A 19,429-nucleotide genomic window follows, 5' to 3' on the forward strand; every position below is an offset into this window, starting at 1 on the left:
CACTGTAAGGAACAATCTATAACTTTGCCTCTTTTGTCCCTGCAGCTCTTTCAGCACAATATCACCACTGAGAGGAACTGGCTGCTGAAAATGATCGAGCAGGGGGTGATTGCTGACACAGCCAGCCCTTCCTTTCAGGCCCAGAACTGCTGAGAGAGGGCTGTGCTGCTTGCTGTCCCCTCCAGACACCACCGATGATCCCAGCTGGGCTTTGCCCTTGTTCCATGTTGTTTTGAGCAGGTCACAGTATGCCCTGTCACATGTGGGGTGGGAGATGAATCCCTGAGATTCATCAGTTATTTGTGAAAAGCACTAAACTGAGGTGCTAAGCTGGTCCTCAGCCCCTGAGAAAGGGAGGGGGTGAGGGTGCGATACCTGCCATGGGATTTCAAACTCCTTCCTAAGCAGATTGGAGTGAGAGAGCGTCATACCCATCACTTTGGAAAAGGGCCAGGTTGAACACTCAGAGATTTCAGTGTCTTGCTAATTGTTGGGAAACATTAATGTCTGCAGGAAATGAGAAACGTTGTTTCTTTTATTGTTCTATTTGAGAATAAATGCACTTCTGGTTTCAAGGAGATGGCACTGTCTTGTAGGAGGGGGATTTCTGGTCAGGAAAGGTGAGAACTACCTTAGTATCTCCTCTGAGATCTTCTCATGGCTTTATGACCCCATGTAATCCCCTCTTTTTTTTTTCCCCCTCAGCACGCTGTCTGGAGGTTTCCATGTCTCTTCCAGCTTGTTCTAAGCATGGAGCTACACTGCAAAGCCTACTTTGTGTGCTGAAGATTTTCCACATTTAAGAACCCCCACTTAAGAACCCTTAAACCCCCACTTATCTGTGGCTGGCTCATGTCCACGTTCCACCTCTGGGACCACATCTTCTCATCCTCTACTGCTTCCTTCCAGGATGCAGTTATGTCATATTTCCCCTTCTTTACTTCTCTCATTGCTACTTTCTTCCTGGCCTGTTATCATCATGAGTTCACCTCGGTTGCTGCCTCACCAAAATGCTGCCTATACCAGCAGAAAGAACCTACAGTGATGAACCTACAAGCTGATGGCTATGTTGGTATGACCACTTTGCTGCAGCCTCTTCAGCCAGGTGCTCATTGGGAAGAAGGCTCCTCCTGCATAGCTATTAGAGGGCAAACTCTAAGAGTGGGGTTGGCTTAACTTACATCAGGCTGCGTGTGTCTTACAGCAACAGCATTTGGGGTGTGGGAGCATTAGTACAGTACCCATATAACTGCTAACTATTTCCATGGGACGTGAAACTTCTGCTTATCCTCCAATTTCCTTCCTCCCTCTGCTGGGGTGAGGCTTTCAGGGCACTTCCCGTGCTATTTGTGTCACTCCTTTTCCTGGGTGACTTCTCTTCTAGTATCTCAGCCCTGTCTCCTGAAAGCTTTCCATAACACCCTGTCTCTCATCATCTGCAAAGTGTTAATAACCTTCGTGTTGCTCCCACTGCTATTCCCTTTTGGCCAGCCTGGTTCCTCCTCCCTTAGAGCTGAAATGGTTTTGTCGTGGTTGGTGCATGCAATTCATGGCCAAAGAAATGCTGACAAAACTCCCCCAAAGCTGCCTTGCCCTGGGAGACTGGTGGAAGAACTGGGGACCCTGGTCCAGCTCAGTTTGAGAAACATCGCTTGAAGGCTGAAAGGGGATGACCTAATGTTGCACACGCAAACAGAACTGAACTGAGCTTGGGAGGAAAAGGGTGTTTTGATAAATTCCTCTTTATCAGCTAAACAGTGGCTTGGGGTTTTACTCTGTACACAAATAAGTCTTTACTCTCTAAATAACACATAACAGCCACACAGGTTCTGCAGATTCCAAAAGTATGGTGTTCCAAATGCATGCAAATATGCATTTGGATCTGGCTCGACCACTCTTTTGGAATTTATTGCTTTGTTAGTAATGGAAGTGGGCTCTCAACTATGTGGACAATTAATATTCTATGTTCTTCTCCTGGTAGAGTAAAATGGCATAAAAATCTTAATGTCTAAAAGCTGATGTATAAAGCATGCTATGAACTAACCCCAGGAGATGGTTTACATTTTCCCTCTAGGTAATGTGTACACAAGAACTTTGCCACAGCTTACAGGAGCTGTGTCTGCACTTTCTGCCGCAGTTGTTGCAACATTTTCCTGTCATGTAGTGTCAAGTCATGGTAGTGAAACCATAAACATGAGGCTCAGGAGTCTTAGCATTGGTCACTGCCTGTGGCAGTGCTCTCAGTACTTGCAGCAAGCAGGTCTGCTACACAGCTTTTTGCTCTTATGTTTAAGAGCTGACTGGTTTTCCCTCAAAACAGGGTTCTGTAATCTTGCCAGGTAACCACGATTCATTAGAGCTGCCTCTTGTTTCAAACTTTCCCAAACTGTCAGAGCAATGTGGTAGAGGCTTAGTATTTAACCATGCTTTGGTGGTGGCACTGAATCCCCAAATCAACATTTCTTGTGTCCAGTTTAAAAATTCTGAGATCTGCAGTCCTTTGTGCCCTACACACCTTGCATGTTTGATAGTCTGAATAAATCCTTGCCCTACAGCAGATTCATTATTATCAAGAGAACTGGGGGAAAAGAGGTGGAATAAGTAGGATAAGGCAAAGCCACAGTAATACAAAACATGTAAATTAGGCCACGAGATACCATAATAAGGATGTAATGGAGGGAGAGAGAAAAAGAAAATGAGTCCTATTGTTGCTTCAGTAGCAAAAGTTAGCATCAGTCTGAGGTGGTAAATCCACCCTTCTCAGGGCTGCGGAAAGGCAATTATACTCCTTCTAAGCACAGTGCATTTCATACCAAGGCACTGCGAACATCCTCGCGTCAATGGTGACAGTGAACCCCCGGCTCTGTGGCCAGCCGAGGGGCGACCATGGTTCATCCGAGGCAGAAGGGCAGGGAGCTGCTGGGCTGTTTAGTGCCAGCCTGCCTCTCTCCAGGGTTCAAGGGAGCTCCACCACCACACGCTGCCTGTCCACGAATGCTTGGCAAGCGAGTCTGGATGCCTCCACCATCTGTGTGAAATCCTTCCAACCATTTAGATTAAACATTGACTTCAGTAAAATGTAGGGCTCCTAACTGACCTGATATAGTCCATATGGAGTAGCTGCCACAGATAGTGACTATCTTGACGCTGATTAATCACTTCTTCTAGCTGTGTATTTGTCCCTGGTTACTTGACACAGTTCTTCCCTAATAGCTTTTGAATAGTTCTGGGGTATTCATATGACCTTGGCTTTGGGGAATAGCCCATCTGATGACACACATTACCTACTTCAAAGTAAGCTTGGCTGCTTTTCATCAAACTAACTTGGACACTAGCTTTTGGGGTTTTTTTTCTTTCCCCTGTGTACACCAGTATCTGTCCTTTTCTGCAACGGGAAGCACCTTAGCTATGCTGGATTCTGTTTGGTTTTTGCAATGGGCTGGGGCTTGGTCTGTGCTATATAGCATGTAGAGACTGTCTCTGATTCCACCTCCGTGTCCTTTCCTGTCACTTACAGTCACAGGCATGACAAGAAATCTGCATTACTGATGCTCCTTGCTTTGAAACTAGTAGTTAAATGATCTATAACTAGAGTCAATCATTGCTCAGACAGACAGCAGCGAAGCTGTCTAACACCCCAAACTAAATGCAGAGTTTCTCTCTCAATCTGAACATTGTTCTCTTCTTCAAAGGTACGAGATCCAGAAGCAAAGGCAATAGGTCTTCCAGGCTGATCTTCCATCAAGTGTGAGATTATTACACCCACTTCGTATGGGGAAATATCACAAGTGAGAGTTATAGGCACCAAGGCACTCTAGTACGGACCTGTTCTGATGATGCCAGTTTCTCAGCTCCTTCACCAGCCTTGGTGCAGGCTGCATGTGGATCAGCGCTGTCTCTATCCAGTGTCTGCCAGGCCAGCCAGCGGTTGCTGTGTGAGGCGGTGACTCACCACTTCCAGGAAGTAATGTATTAGTGGACTTTGCAGCAAAAAGATCTTAAAGCCATTTTCAGATTTTTTTCCCCTATTTTTCCTTGTGATTTATATAAATTGTTTTTCCCAGCAGAATGGCTGGGAAAATTCAACATACTGTTAAATTTTTGAAACATTTCCTTTTGCTTTTCCTATCCACTCAGACAACCTTTCAAACTTGGACAGGTGACTGACTTGCCGACCAGTATAAGGACTGATGATGTGTCAGCTGAACCTCGAGGACTCAGTAACTGCCTACACACCCTGAGCCTAGACCCCAGCTGCAATGTGACGTGATTTAAGCTTAATTCACCACAGGTGACTGCTAAGCAGTTGTATTAGCTGATACTGTGCTAGTTAGGAAGGCACATATGGCCAGTGCTGCAACCCACCTGAGAGCAATACTGGGTCAGCTGGTGAGCCTGACCACATGCCTGAGCTTCTCAAGTACTTTCGGAAGTTCTTGTGGTGCTGTCTATCTCCACAAATACTGCGTTGTGTAAGTGCCGGCATCGTAGGAATGCTCTTTCCCATCTGATCCATGACTCACAACCAAATAGTTGTCCTTTCGCTTAAAATAACCCATAGTTTGTTTAATCTTGAAATAGTTCTTGCCATGTTCCTCAGCCTCCATTTACAGATAGACTTGGGGAACTGCTTAGGATGACAACTGAGGCAAATATATCCTCTCTTCTGGGTAATAGCTGTTGATCTACATGTGATACTGGGTTAGCTGTGACCTTGAAATCACCATAGATACAGACAGCCCTATCTGTTTTCATGGCTATCACCAGTTGTTTTGTTCAAGAGTTTAGCTAACTTTTCTTTTTGGCTGGAGTTCACAAATTATTTTCTTTTAATATAAGCAAGTACAAGATGTTTTGTCAGTCCAACTACACTGTGGCCGTCTTATGCTGTGTAATACCTTGCTTGAGATCACAGAGGTTGAGTATACATTGTCTGCTTTTGTGTTACTTATATTATAATAATGTTCAGGAGAACAAAGATGACTTGAGCATGTGTTTTTAGAAACACAGATTTTCTGTAACACCTCCTTTCTAAGAGATCTTTGATGATCCCACCAGTAAATTGCCAGCACAGTGAATCATGTCTCATTTGAGGTGTTATTCTTGTCACTTTAAATGATTCCAAATAATACTTTTGTTTTTTTGTGAACCGAAAGAGGCAATTACATAGACATTAGGGCTTTCTACAGTCATTGCACATTGTTGTATGCAAGCTGAAGAATATGAAGTTAACCAGAATTGACTTTCTAAACTGGTGGCTGGGTTTGATTTGCTAAATACCTTGCTGAGATCACAGAAGTTGAGTATACATTGTCTGCTTTTGTGTTATATTATAATAATGTTCAGGAGAACAAAGATGACTTGAGCATGTGTTTTTAGAAACACAGATTTTCTGTAACACCTCCTTTCTAAGAGATCTTTGATGATCCCACCAGTAAATTGCCAGCACAGTGAATCATGTCTCATTTGAGGTGTTATTCTTGTCACTTTAAATGATTCCAAATAATACTTTTGTTTTTTTGTGAACCGAAAGAGGCAATTACATAGACATTAGGGCTTTCTACAGTCATTGCACATTGTTGTATGCAAGCTGAAGAATATGAAGTTAACCAGAATTGACTTTCTAAACTGGTGGCTGGGTTTGATTTGCTAGCTTGCGTGTTTTCTGCTGGTGCCCTATCCCCTGCAGTTTTTATATGATTTGTCCTTGAACAAATGACAATGTGTATTGTGAAACTGTCCCTTGTGATAGAAGCAGCACATTCTTTGAATGTCCTTCGAACTGTACTTTCCACTTGACCCCTAAGCGTGGCTGTTGGATGGATTTTGTGATGCTCCCAAACTCTCCAGCATCTTCAGTGAGTCTCCATTGAAATGGTAATTTCTAGAGCATACTTCAGGCTCATCTCAGCTTTAGATAAAAATTAAATGTGGATTGCTTCATTCTGCACATTGAATACTAAAAGATGCACTCATTTGTCCTCTCTGCAGACACATGATGCTCTGCCAATTTCCTTAATCCAGGCACAGAAGCAGTCAGCAATTGTTTCCATTCACTTTTGATTCCATCTGTAAAAGGAAATACCTGCAATCACGAGAGGCTTTTCAGAACAGGGATTTTGTAGAACTTGCCCAATTTCAACAAACTTTTTGTCTGCTGGCTTAATGGGCATTATCTGGCTGCACATCAGGGTGCCGGTTTTAGCTCCCATTGTGTTGCCATGTGTTTTTCATCGCAGAGATCATCTGTTATTTTAGGATTTCCCCATCTCTCAGTGGCCCTCTACTGATCTGCCAAAGAAGTCCAATCCCCCCCGCCAGACTTTAAACATTTTTTTATAAGTGGATTGCTCACTGGCCTGATATTGCAACTTATATTTAATATCAATTTTCACAGATTTTCATGAGCAGTCATTCCCTATTTCGTATACTTCTAGACTAGAAGTAGTCTTGCATTTTTGCAACTTCTCTGTCTATGGGGTGTTAATAATACCCAGCAACCCTATGGCTGGATCCCCAGTTACACTTCTTAGTTATCTACAGAAAGACAGGAGTAGATACATGAATGCACTACCATTTATCAGAGTAAATGAAGGCAGGGAGCTTTATTAGAAGGCTCACAGCTGATTTAAATTAACATTGCCAACTGTACAAAGCCTCTTCCAGAAACAATAGCCATGTCTGCACTGTAAATTAAGGACAGTATTGAGATGTACTCACTTTTGTAGCAAGGCATCAAACACAGATTCGGGCATGACCAGGGCAGATAGCAGCCCTAAGCCCAGCTGGGGTGTTTGTGCCTCTCCCGGCTTGCTGCTCCCAGCAACCCACCCACCCAAGGGAAGGGTGCGGAGGGGTGTAAGGTCCTGGGCTCTGACTGCTCTATGAATGTCCAGTATTTACTCCTTGTGCCTGGCTGTGTGCAGCTTATTCCTGGGATAATTGCAATACTGTGGTCCAGCCAGATGGATAAAACCTAGATGCATGTTCATAAGAGCTCGGCCATAAATAAACCTGTTGTTACCTGGCTCAAGAAAATATCTGCCACAGCTGAGCACTTCTACAATACTTGCCAGTGTGGTGTAGCTGGGAGCATAGCAGAGGTACAAAGGCAGAGAGTCATTTGCTCTATCCAGTGCATTTGAATTATGGGATGTGAAGCATGACCTTCCAGAAATTGGACTCAGAATTTCACAAAAGTTTTCCTTTTTTTGCCAGTTTGACCTGAGTTAATCTGAGGCAATCAAGTCAAGTGACACACTGGTACAACCCATATTCCTCTTTAATTTCTAGTCCAAACTATACCTTTCATTGCTTCCTTTTTTCTTGTTTTTTTAAAAACATTTTTTTAAAAACAATTGCAAGAAGAGCAATTCACTCAGAGCATGTCTAGAAACCAGGCAGCTACCAGTTTCATTTCCCTCCTTGCTCTCTGCAACTCTCAGTGACGTGCAGTGAGAAGCAGAAGTAGTGAAACACAACACGGCATTTCAGTAGGTTTCTCACTCCAGGTCCTTGAGTGATACCCATGCTGCTTTCTCCTGCATGCCTGGCCTCCTGAAGATGCCCAGGAGAGAAGCTCTTCCTCTGTGGACACTTGTGGTGCTGCTGCAGCTGGTGCTTGTCCCGTCACAGCTGGCAGGCTGCCTCCTCAATCCCTGTTTGGAGGTACGTGATCTCTAAATGAGCACGATATCCTTTTGTTTCTCTGGTGCAACTTTTCCCTCTGCTTGGGAGATTTTGCATCAAGTCTGTTGTCTGTTAGTTGTCTTATGAAAGCCCATCTTTTTTTTCAAGGTCGTTACCAAGGCAATTAAAGTATTTGAAGTAAATGCTGGTCTCGAAAGCATCTGAGAACCAGAACCAGCAGCCTGAACCATTTCTTCTTGTTGTCTTTCTGTACCTCTGAGGGTACTGCAGTACAGTTAATCTAATAGATTATGTTTCCCTTCAGGAAGAGATCCAAGCCTTGTCTCTATTTTCTGCAAGTACCCCGAGTACCTGGCACTGATCAACTGCCTTTTGCAAACTTTTGCCAACAATTATTACTTACAGAATAACTGTGGTTAGAGCTGCCTGCTTATCTGCAGCGTAACAAAGCTGAGAGCTGATCCTGGACACACAATGCACCCCCGTGTGTTTGTTTTGCTGGCTCTCTCAAAGGTTGCTGCAGGTTCATCCATAGCCTCAGGGAACACTGTCCTGTAGTTTTGCACCTGCTTCAATCAGCAAGAAATGTAGCTCTTCCTGGGGAGTAGAACTAGTTCTATTAGAAGTGGGAAAGATGCTTAGGATATATAAGGCTATTTCCTAAAACTCAGGGCAGCTCATTTAGAAACTAACTACAAGGTTAGTCATTCTGCTGCTGCTTTCCTGACAGTGTAATTTTCTGGCACTTCACGAAGAGCAGATGTTGACCGTGATTGGATCTGCCACTGTTACAGGTCATTCCTAACAAAACTTTCAGATGCATGGGACTGAACATCTCTGGAGTTCCTGCTGAAGTCTCAAATACCACCCAAAACTTGGATCTCAGTTTCAGCAATCTGAAATCACTGGGGTCAAATTATTTTTCATCAGTCCCTGAACTGCAGCTTCTGGATCTTACAAGGTAATAAGCTCTTTTATGTGGATACTGGTTAATCTTGCTTCAGCAGCTGGGCCACCATGGTTGCTTATTTTGGTGTCTGTTGGTCTTGGCTGTTCATTTTTTTTTGCCTGTGACTTTATCCCCGTGTCTGACTCTCTGCACATCATCACAGTCAAGTGATGTGCAGCTTTTAGTCCGGTTACTGAGTGCACACTGCCTGTGCAGAGCTCAGTCTGTCAGTCTGATTTTGTAGGTTGGGATGTGAGAAGGAGGAGGAAGATGTTTTACTTCTCTCTGAACAAGAAAAATGTCAGACTTTCACTGTTACAAAAACTCTGAAGTGGAACATCTTGGGTGAGCTGTTTTTCCGATCACAGTTTAAAAAGAAATAAAATGAAGGTACATTCATTTTCTAAAAGGCTGTTTTAAAATATGAACAAATTCTCTTTTCCCTTATTCTCACATATCTGGGGGAGGCGATGGGAGAGGCTTATTAGCAAATTTGAATTGATGTGTAATTTCCATTGACTTGAGACAACAGTTTCTCTGGGTAAATTGTTTCACTGAAAAATGTCACTCAGTCCCATCACAGTTACAGCTCCAAAGTGGCTGAGTGGCAGAGCAGGTTTGCTGTAAGGCACTGGCTGGATTATAAAGCTAATTTTGCTTGAATTCATTGCGGAATGGATTTGGGTCTCAAATTTTGGATCTTCCTATGTGAAATCATCTTTAGGTGGCCACCCTCTTTCTCCCTCTCCCTTTTTTCCTTTAGAGCCATCATGGCCTGGGGTCTGTTCCCTCTCAGGTATCATCAGCAAAACTGCTGACAGAGTTTGCCCCTGCTGCATCATGCTGGTGTTGGCATGACTGCCCAGATGTGGCTGAAGCGACAGCCTGAAGGCTCTGAGGGTGCAAGGTGTAAGGGAATGCTGTATCTGGTTGGCTCTGCCATCAATTATGATCATTACAATATTACTTTGGCCTAAACAGAAAGCTAAAATGCTTCTTTCCTGCTGCCTGCATGAATTTTTGACCTTCGCTGTGGCTGAAGGTCTCTTGCTTTGCAATTGAACTTCAGATTTACAGAGGGAGGAGGAGGAGGTGAGAGAAGGTCTCCTGCTGTGGAAGGGCTCCCTTTGCACATTCGGGAGTGCTGACTCTGCCCAGCACAGTAAAGCCAAACCAAGCCCCAGTGTGAAGTTGAGCCTGAGAATGTTGTACCAGCGCTTAGTGCAGTAGTGTTAGTGAACGTGTAATGAAAGGGACAGTGTTGCATGCATATTTATTCTCTTTTCCTGCCCAACAGGTGCCACATCCATACAATAGAAGATAACTCTTTTAAGGATCTTCATAAACTTTCCACCTTAATTTTAACTGCCAATTCCCTCCAGTACCTGGGGACAGCAGCCTTCTATGGCTTAACATACCTGAAAAAACTAGTATTGGTGGAAACCAACATAGCCTCTCTGACTGACCTACCCATTGGACACTTGCATACCCTGCAGGAGCTGAATTTGGGCCACAACAACATTGCTTCATTGAAGCTTCCCACGTATTTCACCAACCTGACCTCCCTCAGGCACCTGAGCTTTCACTCCAATAAGATCACATATATCTCCAAAGGAGACCTTGATGCCCTGAGGGAAGTGAACAGGCTCAACCTCACACTGGTGCTTTCCTTGAATGATATAAAATACATAGAGCCAGGGTCCTTTGCAAAGATTCACCTTGGGGAGCTGGTTCTAAGGTCCTCTTTTGAGAACTTCAGTGTGATGCACACTTCTCTTCAAGGCCTGACTGGTTTACAGGTCAACAGACTAATAGTTGGAGAATTCAGCGACAGTCAGAGATTGGTAGCCTTCCAGAGAGGACTCTTGAGTGGACTGTGTCAGGTACAAATGCAAGAGTTTGTCTTAATCTGTTTCAGGAAAATTGAGGAAAACACAGACACTCTTTTTAACTGCATAGGCAACGTCTCTAGTATTCGGTTGGTGGACGTCCAACTTGGAGAGGTGTCAGAGGTTCCTATGTTCTCTCAAGTGAAACAGCTGGAATGCAAGAAATGCAAGTTTAAGGAAGTGCCTGCCATGAAGCTGTCTCTTTTCAAGGAGCTGAGAGTAGTTCGTATTACCAAGAGCAAACACCTCAATAGATTCCAGCAGAAATTTGAGAGTCTAAGTAACCTGGAGGTTGTAGATTTGAGTGAGAATCACCTCTCCGTCACTCGCTGCTGTTTCTTTCAGTTTCACAAGTGTCCAAATTTGAAACACTTGAACCTAAGCTTCAATTCTGACATCAGCATGGTTGGAGATTTAACAAATCTGAAGAATTTGTTATATTTGGACCTTCAGCACACAAAGTTAGTTGGTCCTGGTTCCTACCCTGTCTTTCTATCCCTTCAGAAACTCGTTTACCTCGATATTTCCCATACCAGAACTCATGTTAAATCCGAGTGTACTTTTTGTGGCTTGAACTCTTTGCAAGTGCTCAAGATGGCAGGCAACTCCTTTGAGCACAATAAATTGGCCGACAACTTCCAAAACCTAAGTCACCTCCACACCTTGGATATTTCAAGTTGCAAATTAGTACAGGTGGATCGAAGTACATTTGATGCCCTCTCTGAACTAAAAACCCTAAACATCAGCAACAATAAGCTACTGAGCTTTGATCCTGTAGTCTACAAGCCTCTCCGAGCCCTCACAGCCCTGGATTTCAGCAACAACCAGCTGAGTGTTCTGTTGGACTCAGCCCTGGAAATCCTGCCTGATAGTCTGGTCCTGTTAGACATCTCTCAAAACCTGTTTGAATGCTCTTGCGTACACCTGAACTTTCTGAAATGGATCAAGGAAAAGCAGGAGCTACTGCAGAACAAAGACTTGATGATATGCCACACACCTGCATATGTGAAGAACATGAGCCTTTTAAGTTTTGATCTGTCCTCCTGCCAACTCAATGCAAGCACGGTGGCATTCTCAGTGATCATGTTGCTCGCTGCAGTGGTGTTCCTCTTCCTGATTTACAAGTACTACTTCCAGCTATACTACTCCTTGGTGCTGCTCAGTGGGTGTAAACACTCTGCAGAAAGGGGTGACACCTATGATGCATTTGTTATCCACTCCAGCAAAGACCAAGACTGGGTGATGAAAGAGCTGGTGGAACCCTTAGAAGGAGGAACACCTCCCTTCCAGCTTTGTCTTTATTACAGGGATTTCCTACCAGGGGTACCCATTGTCACCAATATCATCGAAGAAGGTTTTCTGAGTAGCAGAAATGTCATCGCAGTCATCTCTACTGACTTTCTGGAGAGCAAGTGGTGTAGCTTTGAGTTTGACATTGCCCAGTCCTGGCAGCTTATTGAAGGAAAGGCTGGAATCATCATGATTGTACTAGAAGAAGTGAATAAGACCTTGCTGACGCAGAGGCTGGGGCTGTCCCGATACCTGAGGAGGAACACCTATCTGGAGTGGAAAAACAAGGAAATAAACAGGCATATCTTCTGGAGGCAGCTGACAGGAGTCCTGCTAGAAGGCAAAAAGTGGAATCACGAGGAGGTAAAGCTCATGTGAGAGAGAGAGAGATCACTTCTGTCCTGTCTCCCATCCGGGCCTTGGCTGATGGCTGGTGCTCAGAAGTTGGTTCTTCTGTGGCTGTTCAGAGTTGGAGGAAGTGGATGGAGGCACTGTAAAAGCACTACAGAAATACCTGCCTTGCTGGTCACCCTTTCTCAAGGGAACTTGCAAGCTAAGGAGTGACAACAGCTAGAAGAGCTGCACATGCCTGAGCTCCGTGTTTGTCTGTACCTGTCAACCAAAGCTGGTCCAGCAATCCATGCAGGTCTGGTGGGTTGGTGAATCGATGGACTGCTCTTACTGTCATTTGTCTGCCTCTGAAACTGGATTTGGGTCCTGGGGCCATTTACTCAGTGGAACTTCAGGGTCTGTTGCTTTGAGTGGACTCCAGGATCTCCAGGGGAGAGCCAAAGGTACAGGATTCTTAGCCCTAAAAATGGTGGGAAACAGAAACAAGATTTGGATCCTGAAAGTCGTGGGTCCGCCTCCTTAGGCACCGTGACTCAGGGGAAAAACCTTACAGGGGGAAATGGGGTGCCCTACAGCCACAGACCACCTGGCAGCTACTCAGTGAAGCTGAGCAGTTATGTCATCAGCGTGGGGGGAGGTTGCCATTGGTGTGAAATTTCCCCAACATGTTTATTTCAGTTTTCTTTAGACCAAGACCTAATATTGAAAACTCCAAAAATTTCCATCACCTGGAAGTCTTATTTATATCCAGATTATACAGCATTTGAGAGAGTCGTTTGGGGTTTTCTTGTGGTATCCAAAGATCAGTGGGACCAGAAGAAGCTGCAGAAATGCTTGATACCTTTAAAATAAAGGTATTTCTTTGCTCCAACTGCTTCTCCTCATCCAATGTTTCTGGATATACTGGGTGGGACTGCCCTATATGAGCAAGATTGAGCCTGAGCAAAGTGTTTTGATGTTTACAGCCAGCCAGTTCTAGAATAAGCTTTTCCACTCTCTGGACCAGCCTTAATTCACTGTTGGAAGGTGCTGTAGGAGCCTTCAGCCCACGGCTTGAAATGGGCTTTAGATATGTTTGGACCTAGCAATGTGGCTGAGAGTCCCTCTTCCTTCCTCCCATCACACTGTGGCAGCCTGTGGTCCTGGTGGGCATCCCAACATGTGTGGTCAGCCTTTCCAGGGGTTCGGCTGCTACGTGGAACAGGACAGTCACTGGACGGGAGAGTTTTGCCTTTGTTTCACTGAGAACGTGCCTGACATTTTGCAGGGAGAAGAGATAGAGGAGAAAAGTCTGGATTAGCTAAACTAAATGTATCCCAGCACTGCCCTGAATAAAGGGAAGGAAAGTCTAAATGCCATTGAATCATATTACAGAGCACTCCATTGATGTGTCGAATATTGAACACTGCTGGAGTATTGCTCTCTATTTACGGAAGGCTTTGGTTGGGTTTAATCACTGAATTAGTCTAGTTTTAAACTTGCAAATCCTTTTATAATCAATGATGTTCTACAGAGATAAAACAGAAGCAATTGAGTGCTAAATCAGATCTGATATTTATTCAGAAGAAAGGGCCTGATCCATCTCACTTTTCTAAGCACCAGTCAGCGACATCTCTGTGGAAGCCAGTGATAAGTGAGATCGACATCAGACACTATTTGCAAAAGAGGGAGAGCTAGTTCCAGGGGTTGTGCTGGCAAAAGCTGAATCACAGTTCCTTCTCTATGTGCTGTGTCAGTAGTATATTGGGATAACACTACCAAAAATCCCCACAGCCCTCTATAAGGGGCGAAGCTTTAATAAAACTAAGCTCGATGCTGTGTTCACTTGCCCAGCGAGTTTGTTTTGCATCTGCTAAGTACTGCTGCAGCAATTTCCAAAGTGGGCTGCTTCTTGCCTCTGCTGTGATTGACGGGACCAAAGCGCTGCATCTTGCCAGCAGACCTGCCCCCTCACTCAGGGGCAGAGGCTGCTGGAGCTGGGGAGGGAGTGTGTGTGCAGTAAACCAGGGCACAGCTCGAGGTTCCCTGGATTGAGGCCAAAGGACAGCACGGAGGACAAAGCAAATATTAGCCCGGATTTCTGCAGCTACAAGTTAAATTGGAAAACAAAAGAGGAAAAGTTAAATGGGGTGGGAGTTCCTGCTCCTGAATTGAGCAGCACTGAAGCGGCATTTCTCCCTCACTCTTTCTTTCTGTGGCTCCTCTACAAACAATTCAGCGTATATGTATTTCTGGCACAAAGCAGAGTGTCCTATGATTCTTGATTGTAATTGTAATAATGAGTTTCAGAAAGCCTGCAAGTGGTTCTGGGCATTATAATAAGGGTTTAGGACAGTATTGTTTAAAAAGTGAGTGTTTGTTGAATATCAAAGCAACTTTAGGAGGAGAGGTGGGGTGATGCTGAGAGGAGGCTCCCACCTGTACAATTTAAAAAGAAACCAATCACTTGTTCTCTTCCTATTCAGTCTCCACAGTAGAGGTGGATACGTGACTCGCCCCAGGCTTTCTTAGTGCCGGAGAGAAAGCACAAAACCCATCATAGCTTCTGGAAGGGGTGAGGGGAGCAAGACAGTGCAGTGAGACAGAGACTGGAGGCTGGGGCATTCAGAAAACAAGGGAGTTTGGCCGAGGTTCATCCTCTGCAAGCCCCACAGTCACTAACACTCCTGCTTCCCTCCATGCATTTAGAGATTTCCCTTGGCATCAGCAGTAGTTGGTGCTTTGAAGACACAAGCTGATTTCTTTTATTGCTGAGACCTTCAGCAACAGAACCAGGATTGTTTTTTTTTGCTGTGTGGCACAACGAGGCTCAGGAGGACAGGCTGGCTGGTGACAGGAACAGCCCTTGATGGGACCTGGCTGCCAGGCACAGCCATGTGCTACGAATGTCCATCCACACAGCCACGGGTTCTGCTGGGTGAGTGGCTCCCAGGCCTCCCCGAGGGGTCATTAACCTGCCCTGGCAGTGCCCGTCTTCCACACTTTGTGGTTTATGAGTCTAGGAGGGAAAAGGCTGTGTGAACAATTATATTTTCACCATTTACCCAGCAGAGAAAAAGTAGATTTGTTTTTGGAAGACTCAAAACAACTTTCCGCAATAATATAAATGGGGAAAATATTGTGGTTCAAACAGAAATACACACACCTATTTGCCTTTGTTATAGGAAGCAAATTTCCAAAGGAAAACTCAGAACGTTCTCATATGTCCAAACATGTTGGCATGCATTGTTGTTTGAAAGTGTTCACTGTGCAGCAGGTAGCTTTGATATTATTTACTCGTGTGGGTGAATAAATGAGCAGCCAACCAAACGTCCGTGCAGGTCTGCATTCATCTCTCATGTAAATAGCTGAACATGTTCCAGTTATTAAAGCATCTATTTTACCCAGGTCATAGAAACAGATGGAGACGAAGCTCCAAAGGGCTGTTGCATCCAAGCTATTTAATTTCATTTGTAATGGGGATGTGCCCTGATTTCACTATGTGCTTAATTTGACCCGTGCAAAATGCCGGTACAGAAGAAGCTCAGGTCTACTTGCATTGCAGAGGGTGATGTCTCAGAGGCAGGCCGTCATGATGTGCTGGCATCATCGCCAAGACGTGGTTTGCAGTGAGGGCTCTGAAGGGAGCAAGGCCTCATTAGCATGATTGCATTTGTGGTCTCCACACTGTGCAGAGGCATTATGTAAAAGCCGAAAACTAGAGCCGTTTGCATTGATGGCCGCCTGGATCTGGCTGGCTGCAGGAACAGCACTGCGTGAATGCTCCCTTGGCCTCCCCAAGTACTAGCACAGACTTCCAGTGTCAGTTAAAAAATCAACAAAAGAAGAAAAAGCAGCTGGTTTCTCTGGACTGACTGCTACGTGGCAGGAACAGGTTGAAACTTTTCTGGGAGAGTGTTCGTCCTTTGGCAAATGCTATTTCGTAGGTGGTTTATGTAATTTAATGAGGTAGCGTAGTGAATCTATGGAACAGAAATTGTCATAGCAGGGTTTCTGGTTTAGTATTGCATGGGGTTGTAATCTTGGAATAGACACTTCACATGGAAACAGTGATTTTTGCAATGTTTTGGAGGGGTTGGCAAAAAGGATTTCAAATAAAAGTTAAATTGCTCTACAACATCATTTAAAAAAAATGTCAGTTTAGGCTTATGCTGTTGTTTCTCAGAGTACCTTTTCATTTTGAAATTTCTTTCTATTTATATAATCTGACTAGCCTCCCAAAACAAAACCAAAATGTAAAAATTTTTCTACCTACCCAAAATAAAAACCACAAATTTCTTTTTGTGGGAAAACTAATGATTTTTCATTTTTGTACCATGTTGAAAAGCAGAACTTTTGACAAAATGGAAATTCCACTTCCATGACAGCTCTTACTCCGACCCTCTGAAAGTTAAACCTTCACCTGGCTGTATCACACATGTGGTTCGGGCAGTAAAAAACACCGAAGAATCCCCAGAATGAATTTCACTAAGTGCCTTTTGCAAAACACCTTGAGTAGGTGCGGTCAATCAATACGAACTGCCCGAGACTGAGAGCAATTGAACATGGTAGGAAAGAAGCAATTCCTTAACAAGTTGCTCTTTGCCATCGCAGCTCAGGCGGAGGATTGGGACAAATGACAGCAAAGCATGATTTGCAGAAGAAAGGCCCGTCTGCCAGTAGCGCTAACCTTCCTCAGCTTCAAGGTCATGTAGAGGGCAAAGTCAATAATCCACCAGCCTGGACCTGCCTGCGCTGCTGCGAGCACAGAGATAGAAACATTGCATAATTGAGGACAGCTCTGTTAAAAGCCGTGAAAATCGAGAAAAAGGAATAGAAAGAATAGGAAAGAGATTGGTGCAGGATCTCAGGGAAAGTGGCCACAGTTTAGCAGCTGTGTGAATCTCAGCTGCTGGAGGTTGCCTGGCCCCAGGGTTTCCAGCACTAACAGCCTAAAGAACCTAGGAGGCAGAAGTTTTGTGATGAGTCAATAAGTGCTACCTTTTTGCATAATGGTGATAAGAAAATGTTTTGAAATCAGTACCTCTGAGAAATTGCTTTTAAATCGGGTTTTTGCATACTGGTGCCTATTCACAGAGCAACTAAGGTAGCAGTGGTGTGTTTTCCATCACTCCTGAGAAGAGGGAGGTAATTCTGCTCTGTTCAGCAAGTCCTGCTGGGGAGCCCAGATTTGGGACCTGTGAGGTTCTCACCCTGGTGCTTCCTTGCTGGGAGAGCCTCGTTCACCCTCTCAAAACATTATCCTGAGGCATCCTGAATGAAAATGATGCTTTGCATGTTCCTCTCCATGTCTTCCCAGTACGAGCAGTTCCCAGAGTCTAGCTTAGGCTGGGCTAGCATTCACTACCTGCATTAGTCCTGTTCTTACCCATGTGGAGGAAAGGGACTGAATCACCATTTAAATATATTTAAATACAGATGAAACTCTGGCCTTGAAGTCTGTTATGTACATGCTTTCATGTGTTCATTAGGGGAGCCTTAAACCCATTCTGCAATGCTCTCTACGACCTCAGTCTGCAAAAAGTGTGATTTTAGCTATTACTGTTACTAGATGCCCTATCAGAGAAGCATGGAGGCACTTACCTTAACATGCCCTTGCATTGCTTCCCCCCACAGCCTCCCCTTTTAGCAAATGAAACGTCTGCACCTGAAAGCACGTCCGTATTTACCAGCTGCCCAAATTACATCTTTGGGCCACTTCAGCTTTAGCAATGGTATTAATATGTCTTCTGTCCTTGCAGTACCCCTGTGGCCCATGCTCCAGAGTGGGTATTGGTTTAAGACCTGGGTCTGTGCGGGAGGGATGGATATGAGCATTGCATGGGTACCAGCCTTGTTCTGCAGGTGACACGGTGGAGCCTGGCAGCCCTTGGGGCTCCACCTGGGGCAGGTGACTGGAATGAAAGCACTTCAGCATCTCTGCAGGGCCACAGCCCTGGAGGGCAAAAGCAGCCCAGCCCAGATCTCCCTTTGTGCCTGCTGGGCTGCCCAATATATAGAGGGAGTGAACCAGTACATACAAAAAATCCTCCAGGTCACAATTTGTTATTCTTCACTCTGCTTATAGTCATTCTCAACTACAGGACACAAGTTACAGGAGGAGAGATGGTCCCAAGGCAACAGACATCTGCTTGCCTTATCTAACCCATGTATCTAAGCCCTTCCATCAACAGCACATACCCCCTTTCTCCTGGCCTGTCTGAGGAGGAGGAGGACCCCTCTCACACAGGGTCTCTGTGCTGTGAACCGATGGGCAAAGCGTGGGCTCTGCTTACCAAAAGGCTTTAGGCACCCCGCAGCACCCTGCTGTACCCCTTCTTCAACAGCATCCTTTGCTGAACCGCAGCGGAGGTGGTGCACGAAGAGGAGCATTAAGGAGAGGGTTGAAAGGGCGATGAAAGTAAAGTCTTGACCACATCTACAAATCAGATGTGTAGCAGGGAGAGGGTGTATGGCCCCCGCACTTCCAAAATCTTCCCGCCAGAGCTGCTCAAAAAACATTCGATACTGGTGGTGGGAGAGATCCTCAGCTGAAGCACAGGATCACCCCCTCCTCTAGGGCTCAGGCCTATATCCCTCCAGCCAGAGGATTTCAAACACTGCTGGCAGCACAGTGATAAGAGAACAACTGCAGCCTCCCCTGCCTGCAGCTCCTTCCTCCCTTATCGCCACATCTTGAGTACTGTGCAAATAACAATGGGGTATTGTTAGGCAAAAAAGATTTAATTGCAGCCTACACTCCCAGAGAGGGTAAGATAGGCTTTTCTCCGGATCTAATCTCCAGTCTTTATCTTTTCTTCTTCCCCTCTCTCATCCTTTCTCCTCAAAGTTTCTCTTTTCTCTCTTTCAGCTCCCAGCCAGCAGCCAGTGACCAACCCAAAATGTATGAAAGAAGGGAGGGATGTCGGGGTTTTTTTACATTTTTTAAACAGTCTTTAAATCCTTTGGAGTGTTTTGGTCCGCAAGAAGGATTAGCAGTAATTCCCCTGCCATCACTTGCTTGCTTCTGACGCTCTGACAATTCATTCTCCTGAGATCCCCTAAACTCACTGCTGAATACATTAGCCAGAGGACACAGCGCGGGCTTGAGGACACTGTTATCCCGAGTCCTCGCTCCGTACAGCCTGGTGGCCCAGTTTAATGCATCCACCAGAGGCCCCTGGGTGAGCACTTCTTCTCTCAGTAACCAGAAACAAACCCAAAACAAACCCGATGTGGCAGCGCTGGGATGCTCTGCAGTGGTTCAGCTCCCGCGCTGCGGGATTCGCAAGGCGATGCCTGAAAGTCGCTCTGCTTTCCT

The 19,429-nt window shown here is 45.0% G+C and overlaps 1 protein-coding gene across 1 annotated transcript; it reads left to right on the forward strand.

Annotated features, from left to right (window-relative positions):
• The first annotated feature begins 7,436 nt into the window (after nt 1–7,436).
• TLR4 (toll like receptor 4) lies at nt 7,437–12,448 on the forward strand. Its single transcript, XM_009282256.2, has 3 exons — nt 7,437–7,668; nt 8,445–8,611; nt 9,897–12,448. The coding sequence occupies exons 1-3, from the start codon at nt 7,546–7,548 to the stop codon at nt 12,154–12,156; spliced, it is 2,550 nt and encodes an 849-aa protein (XP_009280531.1). The 5' UTR covers nt 7,437–7,545; the 3' UTR covers nt 12,157–12,448.
• Nucleotides 12,449–19,429: the final 6,981 nt, after the last annotated feature.

Source organism: Aptenodytes forsteri, unplaced genomic scaffold (genome assembly GCF_000699145.1).
Source record: "Aptenodytes forsteri isolate BGI_AS27 unplaced genomic scaffold, ASM69914v1 Scaffold325, whole genome shotgun sequence".
Lineage (NCBI taxonomy): Eukaryota > Metazoa > Chordata > Aves > Sphenisciformes > Spheniscidae > Aptenodytes > Aptenodytes forsteri.

What these genes read in the sequence shown, in the direction of transcription:
- TLR4 (XM_009282256.2), top strand. Translation starts at nt 7,546, where the DNA reads ATGCCTGGCCTCCTGAAGATGCCCAGGAGAGAAGCTCTTCCTCTGTGG. An exon ending in TCCTCAATCCCTGTTTGGAG is followed by an intron (nt 7,669 to 8,444) that starts GTACGTGATCTC and finishes CCACTGTTACAG; the next exon opens with GTCATTCCTAACAAAACTTT. An exon ending in CAGCTTCTGGATCTTACAAG is followed by an intron (nt 8,612 to 9,896) that starts GTAATAAGCTCT and finishes CCTGCCCAACAG; the next exon opens with GTGCCACATCCATACAATAG.